The sequence below is a fragment of the Pipistrellus hanaki genome (genome assembly GCF_964339955.1).
Source record: "Pipistrellus hanaki genome assembly, chromosome: 2".
NCBI classification, from domain to species: domain Eukaryota; kingdom Metazoa; phylum Chordata; class Mammalia; order Chiroptera; family Vespertilionidae; genus Pipistrellus; species Pipistrellus hanaki.
In genome coordinates, this window is record NC_140504.1 from 172,359,266 (window position 1) to 172,369,983 (window position 10,718).

At 61.6% G+C, this 10,718-nt stretch overlaps 1 protein-coding gene across 1 annotated transcript; it reads right to left on the reverse strand.

Moving 5' to 3' along the window:
- Positions 1–713: 713 nt before the first annotated feature.
- CLDN19 (claudin 19) lies at positions 714–5,782 on the reverse strand (the record flags this gene model as incomplete). The annotated part of the gene is made up of 5 exons (XM_084871798.1): positions 714–910; positions 1,670–1,822; positions 3,897–3,981; positions 4,057–4,221; positions 5,560–5,782. The coding sequence occupies 5 exons, from the start codon at positions 5,780–5,782 to the stop codon at positions 862–864; spliced, it is 675 nt and encodes a 224-aa protein (XP_084727924.1). The 3' UTR covers positions 714–861.
- Between the last annotated feature and the right edge of the window lie 4,936 nt (positions 5,783–10,718).

Genomic DNA, 10,718 nt, shown 5'->3' on the forward strand with positions numbered 1-10,718 from the left:
ACCATTTAGGGCCACACTCGGGCCCCTCTCTGGCGCCCCCTCTTGCCCGAGGCTGGATGGGCTTCTTGCAACAGCCGTTGCCGAGACTCCGCATGGATGTGCAGCAGCTGTCCGGCCAGGGCCCACACCCATGACCCACCGCAGCTCTCCTCCCCCCACCCCCGGCATCCACGACAGTCATCTTGTCAGAGTTCATCTCTCAGGGCCAAGCTCGGAGAAGGCTGGGTTGTGTCCCGGGGTCTGGGACTGGGCGGGAGAGGTGGCCCACAGAGCGGTGGGGGAATCAGAAGGAAGCCGGCTGCAGAGGGCTCGGCAGCCCATCCCCACGTGGGAGAGAGAAGGCGGGGGCCCGGGAGAGACTGGGGCCCGGGAAGGACGTTCGGGGTGGGAGAGGCCTGAGCAGGAGGGAGGAGCGGATCTGGGTTCATTTCCCTGCACTCCTCTGGCTAAGCGGCTGGGTCCCTGTCCCAGGGCACACCGAGGCACCGGTGGGCCTGCGTCTCTCTTCAGGCCCAGGGCTCCCCGACGGGGGGATGCTGCCCAGGGCTGGGCCCGGCCTCAGGGCGGGGCCTCCCATCAGGAGGTCCTGGGGCCAAGCCAAGGCCAGGCTGCGGAGGTGACTGGGCAGGGGTCCTGGTCAGCCTCGGCCGCTGCATAACCCACCCTGGACCTGTCCCCCCATCCTATGCCTCACACCCCCGGGGACCAGCTCGGACCTCTCTGAGCCAGCCCCGACCCGGCCATGCCCGGGACACATGCAATGACACCACGCTGGGGCCTGCGTGTTCACTTCTCTTTCCACAAAGAACCAAGCACACAGTCTGGGCGTGGCAGGGAGACAGCCGGGCTGGGGCCTGGGCGTTACACGCCCAGGGGGGCCTTGGAGGAGGCAGACAGTTTAAGGATTGGTCTGAAAGTCAAAAGAGAGGACAGCTGGTTAATGGGGTGAGCAGCGGGGGGGGGGGGGGGGGGGGGGGGGGGAGGGGGCAGGGGCGGTGGGGATCAGGGTTAGGCTCAGGGGCTGGCCAGTGGGGTCAGAGCTGGGCCCCCACAGCAGCCCTGCCCGGGGCCCGGTCCCTGGGGCGGGGGGAGGAGGACGCAGGCTGTGTGGCTGTCCGGGCGGTGCTGGGCGTGCTGCAGGGCTGAGACCTGAACGCAGAGGCAGCGGGGCCAAGGGGCTTGGTCTCCGGGAACCTGCTCCCTCGTGTACAATGTGGGGACATTCGTCATCCCAGCACTGCCTCCTCATGCGGGGGCTGTGAGGAGCCCAGGGCTCTGGCCACCCCGGGGCGCTGGACACCAAGCTCTACCTTTATTGCTCTGCCCGCAGGGCCCAGCGCGGTGCAGACACTCACACAGCCCTTCAGTGAGAAAGTAAGCCTCCAGCGAAAGGCCGGCACCCGGACTGTGGGGAGGCACGCAGGGGCCAGGAGACTGTGTGGCCCGGCCCATGCCTGCCCCTGGCCCTGCGTGTGCCCCTGTGGCCTCTCTCTGAGTGTCCGGGTCCCGGTCTCAGAGCGAAGGGTGTGTGCCTGTGTTGGGGACAAGCTGCTCAGAGCCCTGACCAAGCTCGGGGGACGCCCTGTCCCCCAGGGGCCCTGCCCAGAGCGCTGAGGGCTGTGGCGTGCCGGGGGCAGGCTGCTGGCGGGGGCTGGCGGCTCAGACGTACTCTCTGGCTGTGGTGGAGGGGCCCGGCCGGTAGGGCTGTGGGCTGCTGTTGACTCTCTCAGGCTCGGGGCACGTGCAGCAAAGGAAGGAACCGCCCAGCATGGCCAGGCCGGCGGCGGCCCAGCCCACGAACAAGGCTGGGCCGAACTCGTACCTGCAAGGAGTAGGGAGAATGCCATCAGGTATGGCTGCAGCCCAGGCGCTCGGCGTCACCAGGGGCCCGGGCTGGGGTCGGGCAGGTGCTGGGAGCTGGGACTGGGGCCTCACAGGCCCGAGCAGCCTCTCTGGATGAGCTGGGATGAGCGCTCACTCTTCCTCCGTGGCCACCCCAGCAGGGTGACACTCTGCAGGGTGACCCAGACCCACGGGAGGCTGCTCCCTGCAGCCCCGGGCCCTTCCTCATCTGGCCAGTCTAGGGGGAGGGGAGGGCCTGCTCACCCCACTAATCCCTGCTGCCTCTCTCGGTCACAGTCGGACCCTTAGGATCCCAGCCAGGGCTCCCCACTGCGCTCTGAGAAGGGCAGACACTCCACCTGGCACTCCAGGCTCTCCACGTCTGGGCCCTGCCCACCAGCCTCGGCAGTGCCCTGGGTCCACTTGCGTCTGTGCCTTTGCCCGAGGCGCCCCCTCCTGGAGCATCTCCTGTTCTGCGCCTCCTGTGCTCCGCCTTCAGGAGGACTCAGCTGGGAAGCTACCTCCTCCGGGGACTTTCCCAGGCCCCTCTGTGCTCCCCTGAAGTGCACAGACTCGCACGAGGTGGCCATGCAGTACCAGGCTTGCTCAAACCATACACCAAGGTCTCCTTTTCCTTCCCGCTCCACACCTCTGCCTCCTCCAGGGAGCACTCCCTCCCAACTGCTACGGCCCAGGCATCTTCTCTCATTCTCCCTCCACCTCCCCCGACTCCTCCCCTCCCACCCCCTTACTCTCCCCGCCTCCTCACGGCCTGTGGGGTGTCTGGGATTGAGGTTGTCCCGTCCTCTGCTCCTGGCAGAGCTGAGCGGGGAGGGAGGAGCCACAGGGGGCCGGGTTCTTCAGATCCCCATTCAGCCCCCACGCCCTTGGTCTCCCATGTCCTGACCCTTCAGCCTTCGAAATATCTCTGAGCGACTCCTCCCTGCCAGCCCCCTGGCCCATGCCGTCTGCTCCAGACCTCTGCAACAGCATCTACTGGTCTCGCCCCTCTCCCAGCATCCCCCACACCACAGCTGGAGGGACCGCCAGCTGCCTGAGGAGCCAAACCTTCCCACGGCTGCAAGGCCCTCCGCGACCTGCCCCGTCTCCTCTCAGCGTCACCCGCCCTGCCTCCCGCCCAGAGCGACGCTGCCTCCTGCGGAACTCACAGCAGCGGGGCGTGGCTGAGTGCTCCCCGGGCCCAGGCAGGGTGCTGAGTCCCTTAGGGCAGCGTTTTTCAACCGATGTTGCCTGGTGTGCCGTAGGTGCAGACAAGACAAGAATTTTATAATTTTTCACTATTTTGTTTACTTAATATTTCATAATAAAGTAATTATAAAATACTTTCTTTGTGTTTATTTGATTCCTATTCAAGAGAATTACTTTATATATAGTCAATATAGGCACAGAGTTAAATTTTTTAACATTTTCTAATGGTGGTGTGCCTCGTGATTTTTTTCATGAAACAAGTGTGCCTTTGCCCAAAAAAAGGTTGAAAAACACTGCCTTAGGGCATCGAACCCTCTCAACCTCGGGTCCTCGAGTCCCAGCTCCCTTTCACAGAGAGGTAATCCGGCACAGGAAGATTAAGAAGGAGCTGAAACCGGTTTGGCTCAGTGGATAGAGCGTCAGCCTGCGGACTGAAAGGTCCCAGGTTCGATTCCAGTCAGGGGCATGTACCTTGGTTGCGGGCACATCCCCAATAGGGGGTGTGCAAGAGGCAGCTGATCCATGATTCTCTCTCCTCGATGTTTCTAACTCTCTATCCCTCTCTCTTCCTCTCTGTAAAAAATCAATAAAATATATTTTTTAAAAAATCTTAAGAAGTAACTAGCCCGGTACACAGCAGCACCTGCAGAGCTGGGATTGAAGCCCAGAGCCAGGCACTTAGCTCCTGGTGTCCTCACAGGCACCCTGCCCTTTGGAGGGCCCAGCCACAGAGAGCTTCCCGGTGACAGCACCTGGGGCCGCCCCCTGTGCCCCTGATGCACCTGCAGGATGCGGGGAGGGAGGCCCAGCCTGACCCCTGGCCAAAGCCATATCTTGGCACTCACCTGGCGTTGACAGGGGTGCTGGGGTTGAAGAACTCCTGGGTCACCAGGGTGGCATACCACGAGACTGCAGTCAAGGTGCAGAGGCCTGAGGACAAAGGAGCAGGTGCTCAGGTCTGCCCCCTGCTGGCTGCAGGGTGGAGAAGGAGCCAGGGGCACTCACCTGCCAACAGGAAGAGGGCCCCCCCAGAGACGGCAATGCGGCCCTTGGCGATGGGGTTGCTGTCGCCGACCCGGGTGCACTTCATGCCGACGACACTGAGGATCATGGCCACGAAGCCCAGGAGCACAGCCACCACCATCAGGGCTCTTGCGGACTGGATGTGACCTGGGGGCAGGAGGGGCTGAGCCGATGGAGCGGGGGGGAAGCAGGGGAGCGGGTGGATGGGGAGCCCGGGTGGGAGGGGCTGGAGCAGGAGCTGGAAGCTGCTCTGGGACTGACTGCCACGGGCAGGAGTGAGGGTAGTAAAGACAGGGTGGAGCTTCCCTGTATAAGCCTCTCGCTTTCAGCTCCTCTGGGGGGACCAGGCAGCCCTCTCAGCAGCTGTCTCTCCGGCTGGGACTCCCTCTGGGGCCTGCCCCTCCCGAACAGCAGAGGCAGCTTCTCCTGAGGCCTCTCTGGTTCGGCGAAAGGAGGAGTGGAGGGCAGCGGAGGCCAGCTCGGCCCAGATGGCCAGTAGGCAGGGATGTCAGCCCCATTGGCCGTCGTGATGATTGCCACCTTCCCCTCTGCCCTCTGAGTCACCCCTGCAGCTGTATGCCTGCTGCCCGGTCAGTTCTGGGCCGGGGACAGATGGCTGGTCGCTGGGCTCTGGCCTGTGGGCCCCAAGCCAGGGCCAAAGCTGCAGCGGTGCCTGCTTATGAGCCAGCTTTTCAAGGCTCAATTCCAAACCCTGGGAGGAAGCAGAACAGCTAGAGGGCCGGAGCACATGCATGTGCGCATGCATGTATGCATGCACTTGTGCGTTCGTGTGTGTGTGTGTGTGTGTGTGTGTGCATGAGGATGCTCTCCTAGCTGGCGGGGCCAGCATGTGAGTGCGCATGCTGTCTGCCTACAGAGCATGGCGAGAGGGGGAGGGAGGGTCTTGCCCGGCACTCATCTCACTGAACCCTCCCATCAGCCTCTGCTATGGTCCCCCCTTTACACATGAAGACGTAGGAACATAAACAACATAGACTGATGAACAAGAACAGACCCAGAGATAAGGAGCCATGGGTCAGACTGTTGGACCTCAAAGGGAGGGTGGGGATAAAAGGGAGAGATCAACCAAAGGACTTGTGTGCACACATATGAGCCTAACCAGTGGTCAAGGACAATAGGGAGTGGGGGCATGAGAGTAAGGGTGGGGGATTGGAATGGGGGATTGAGGACAAATATGTGATACCTCAATCAATAAAGAAATTAAAAAAAAAAAAAGATGAAGGAACACAGAGAGGGAGGGCCAGCGGGCTTTGCAAGGCTGCAGTGGCAGAGCTGGGGTCTGGATGCCCGGCTGCCAGAACCTGGCCCCCTGCCCCCTGTGGGCACCCAGCTGGCCTAGATTTTCAACAAGTGCATGGGAGCGGGGGAGAAAGGGGGGAGAGTGGATCCCAGTGCGGATGGCGGACTGTGTGGAGGCTTGCCCCCCTCCCCACTCTCCCCCCCACCTCCAGCCCCAGCCCCTACCTTCCAGGGCGAGCAGCGAGTCGTAGAGCTTGCACTGCACCTGCCCGGTGCTCTGGGAGGCGCAGGACATCCAGAGCCCCTCATAGAGGCCCACGGCCGTGATGATGGCGTCGCCCGCGTAGGAGGACTGCTTCCACTGCGGGAGGGCCGTGCTGGCGATGATGCCCACCCAGCCGCCCAGGGCCAGGAAGTAGCCCAGGAGCTGCAGGCCCGAGTTGGCCATGGCCCAGGGGAGGGGGCTGGGGTCCCGGAGCTCAGGGCTGGGCCAGGGTCCCCGGGGGAGCCGGGCTCATGGCCGGGGGAGCCGAGCCGCCGGGCGGGGTGAGGGGCAGCAGCGGTCAAGGCCGAGGAGAGGTGGCAGCCCGGCCACGGCAGCAGCAGAGGCAGCGGCTGGGCTCTAGAATGCAGGGGGAGGCCTGGCGCTGGCATGGCCAGGGGCCCGCCCACAGCAGCCGGCTGAGCCGGGGCAGGTCCCAGCAGGGCTCCTGCCCGGCCCCCTGGGGGTGGGGGTGGCTGTGGAGCAGGTGGGTGCTCTGCCCCGCCCCCAGGGACCGAGGCGGGAGGGGCTGGGGGAGTGACCCTGGTGTCCTCAGGGCCTTTCTGCCAGGAAAACCCCTTTAGGAACCTGATGCCAGTGCCTGAGATTCCCTAATTCCTCCCGAGCTGCCCCAGCCCCGGGGGAATGACTTTGCTCCTGGGTGGCTGCACTGACCCAGGGTTTCTGCGCTCTCTGCCTGTGGGACAGAAAAGAAATGGAATTCCACCGAAACCGGTTTGGCTCAGTGGCTAGAGTGTGGGCCTGCGGACGGAAAGGTCCTGGGTTCGATTCCGGTCAAGGGCATGTACCTTGGTTGCGGGCACATCCCCGGTGGGGAGTGTGCAGGAGGCAGATGATCCATGATTTTCTCTCATTGATGTTTCTAATTCTCTATCCCTCTCTCTTTCTCTGTAAAAAAAATTAATAAAATATATTAAAGAAAAAAAGAAATGGAATTCCAGTGTGCAGCCGGTGAGACTGGAGGGAGACCAGGGAGAAGAACTCTTTGGAGAGGACTCTGAGGAGGATTTGGAAGGGCGGGGCTAGGGAAGGGGTGCTGGAGAGAGGGTGTCCTGGGTACCTGGGTGCCACGTACATAGAACCAGGGAGGCCAGAGCAGGGGATATGCACTGTGGAGTCTGTTTACGACATGAGCAGGCAGAGAGGGACCCACCAAGGCTGGGCCAGACCTGGCTGCTGGTCAGGAGGGGCCTGGCAGGGAGGAGGGAGATAGCACCGGCTTCTGGAGTCAGCCCGAAGGAAGGCAGCCTGTTCTCCCCTCTCCTCCCCGCCCCGTTAATCCCCTTCTGGCTGGCTGAGCGGCTCCTGCTGGGGCCAGAGGCGCTGTGCCCTGGCCCCCAGCTCCAGAGCGGCCTGGTGGGGAGGGAGCCGCGGCCTCTGCACATTCCTGGGGTTCAGGCTTCCCCCTCTTCCCGCCCACCTTCCCCCCTCTCTCCCACCCCAGCTCCGCCCTCTGAGCAAGAGAATATTTAACTCCCCTGGACCTCATTAGCAATCCCCTCACGTTCAGTTCAGTTCAGTTGAGTTCAGTTGTGGGTACAGGGGGAATGTCACAGCCCTGCCCCCACTCCTGCCAGCTCCCTCCCCAGCCGCCCCCTTCCTCGCCAGAGCCACCTGCTTCGGCTGGATGGAGCTGGGTGAAAGCAGGGTCCTGCTGTTGACCACCCCAGCTTCCTCCCCCGCAGCCCCGGCCCCCCCTCCGCAGGGACCCGTCCCCAGCCTGCACCCTTGCATTCTTCACGTGGCTATGCAAACGAGAGGGTGCCAGGCCCCGCACAGACAATGGCTGCCCTGTGTGTCCACCCAAGGCGTGGGCCCCTGGTATGGGCTGGACCCCGGTCCTTGGGAGCTGGGGGAACAGCCAGCCCTCTGAAGGGTCAGGAGTGGGTGCTGTTTGGCCTGCGGTTTGGAACACTGTGGCCCCCCTGTGGCCCTCCCTGCCGGGAAGACCAGAGCCACCTGGATCTGTGTGCTTGCGAAGGCCTGGGGTCCCAGAAAGCAAGCAGAAGGTCTAAGCCAGGGCTGGGGAACATCTGGCCCGAGGGCCAGAGAAGGCCGGAGAACGCACTTGGTCCGGACCTGCCTGGACATTAGGGCTGAGTTCATTAAATGTTTGACCACATACAGCAGGCTCATTTTCTTTCTTTTTTCCATTTTTAATATATTTTATTGATTTTTTACAGAGAGGAAGGGAGAGAGAGATAGAGAGCTACAATAGAAACGCAGATGAGAGAGAAACATCGACCAGCTGCCTCTTGCACACCCCCCACTGGGGATGTGCCCGCAACCAATGTACATGCCCTTGACCGGAATCGAACCCGGGACCCTTCAGTCCGCAGACCGACGCTCCACCACTGAGCCAAACCGGTTTCGGCCAGCAGGCTCATTTTCAAGTGGACAATTTCGTATGGCCGGTGAACGATGGCACACATCCCCGAACGGCCTGGGTGGGAAAAAGCTTCCCCACCCCGGGCAGGAGCAGTGGTAGAGAAGTCGGTGCTGAGCTCAGACTCCTCTTCCCCCCCAGACAATGCCGAGGCAGCGCAGCCAGGGGGGTGAGGACACTGCTGGAGCCCAGGGTGGGCACGCCTGGCTCCCACTGAGCACCTGGCGCCGGTCTGTATCCAGATCACACAGAAACCGAGGGTCAGAGCCACACAGGCCCTCAGGCCCATGGCTGCCATCCCGCCGGCTGCTGAGGGAGGGAGCTGAGAGCCAAAGAGGCCACGTGCGTGGCTGTCTCCAGGACAAAGGTCTCGGTCTCTGAGGCCTGGGACCAGAGACATCTATGGTCCAGAATGATGCTCACCCCCCCTCCCCATCCCCCCACAGCCCTCTGTCCATCTCTTCTCTTTGTTCTTTGAGGTCTTGAGTCTGTCCTATCCAAATGTCCCTCATGGCCTTCCCTCACCGATGTCCCAGGGCCTTTCAGGGCTCAGGTCGGCTCCAGGAGTGGAGTTCCTTACCTGGCGGAGCCTCTCTGCTCGGTCCCCTCCCATCCAGGGGCCTGCACCCCAGCCCAGTGACTCCCAGGCATGCCGAGAGCACCAGCCTCCGTGAAGAGCTAACTGGGAAGGGCCCCGGGGCGTCACACCTCACTGTTTAACAAGTGTTTTCACATACATTACAAGAGGCTTAGGGCCGAGCTTTGCCTCTGACACGAGGACCTTCTCTGGGCCGGTCCCTTAGCTTCTCTAGGCTGGTTCCTCCATGGAAAAGCAGCGTAACAGCCCTTACCCCGTCTGGCTCATGGCGGTATTTACAGAGACCAAACAGTGGGCGAGGAGTGCTTCTGGAAAACACAATGTTCCTGGAAAAGGTGGCCAATGAGAGCTGTGTTCCCAAAGACTCCTTCGTGCCCTGTCCCGGCTGTGGGCGGACTGACTGTGGCCGGAGACCCACTGCCACGACTGCCTGGCAGAGCCTGGCAGAGCCTGGCAGAGCCTGGCAGAGCCCGGCAGAGCCCGGCAGCGTGGGCGCTGAGTAGGTCTGTGCTGATGGTGACCGGCTGGCTTGAGGATGACATGTTTTTGCTTCCCTCCCAGTGGGCCGCGGGCGCCCTGCCCCGGGTCCCCTCCCCGGCAGTCAGGGGGGTCTGATTCAGTTGGGTGCCATCCAGCACATTCTCTGCAGCCACCACCTGGACCACCGGAGCTGGTCTGACTGCCCCCAACCCGGTCAGACTTCCCTGCTGAGCCACAGGCTTGGGATGGAGAGGACTTGCCCCAGGCCCCACAGCTAGAAAGTGGTGCAGCAGTAATGCCGCACCCCCCCCCCCGCCCTCCCCCCCTTTCCCCCCTCCCTCCGCCACAGCCATCCCTCCTGCCCAGCCAGGCCAGGCGCCCTGACCCCGGATCCCGGAATGCCCTGCATATTTCTGCTCACAGATCTTGGTGTGTTATTTGCCTCCTTCCGAGGACTGAGGACTGAGGATGGGGCGGACCTCACGGCCCTATTACCAGCTCACTGCTGTGCCCCACACCTGACCAACCCACAACCGTGAGCACTGCGAGCCTGTGCTGAGAGCTCTGCCCACTGCCTGTGCCAGAGACCACCGTCTGAGTCCACATCCTCCATGTCTGCTGAGCTGCCTCCACCCCCTCTAGTGCTTGCTCTTCGCCTGGAGCAAACTCCCGCATGGCCCCCATGCCTCTGCGTGTGCGTCACCAACACGGATGAAGCAATGGCAGCCGCATCTCGCCTGGAGTACTGCCGTCATTTGGCCTTTCGCGATTTACTGAGCCTGCTGTCTCCATGTGGTTAGCATCCGTTGAAATGGTAAAGGTTATCTGCCTTGATGTAGAAGCTGCTGGAAGACCAGAATCAGGCAGGTGTAGTTTTCTGTAACATTGGGGATTTACTATGTGCTAAGTATTGTGCCAACTGCCTTATGAGCCCTTGTGAACATTCTTTTTTTTTTTTTCTCTTCAATATATTTTATCGATTTTTTTACAGAGAGGAAGAGAGAGGGATAGAGTTAGAAACATCGATGAGAGAGAATCATGGATCGGCTGCCTCTTGCACGCCCCCTACTGGGGATGTGCCCGCAACCAAGGTACATGCCCTGGACTGGAATCGAACCTGGGACCTTTCAGTCCGCAGGCCAACGCTCTACCGCTGAGCCAAACCGGTTTCGGCCCTTGTGAACATTCTTTTTAAAAATATGTATTTTTATTGCTTTCAGAGAGGAAGGGAAAGGGAGTGAGAGATAGAAACATCAGTGATGAGAGACAATCATTGATTGGCTGCCTCCTGCACGTCCCATGCTTGCAATCAAGCCCGCAACCCAGGCATGTGCCCTGACCTGGGATTTGAACCGTGACCTCTGGTTCATGAGTCAATGCTCCACCACTGAGCCACGCCAGCTGGGATTCGCACAAACACTCTTGACCATCCTGGGAGGCCAGGACTGCACTAGATCACGCAGCTCCAATGGCGGAGGGAGTCTTGCCCACTCAGCACGTGGTGAAGCTCATGCTCCTCCCACTGGTGTGGCCCCCTCTCCACAGGGCGAGCAACTCACTCCACAGGTCCCGGGACTCCAGGAACAGAGACCATCCATCCCTACAGGATCCCTCACAGGAGCAGACTCACACCGGTG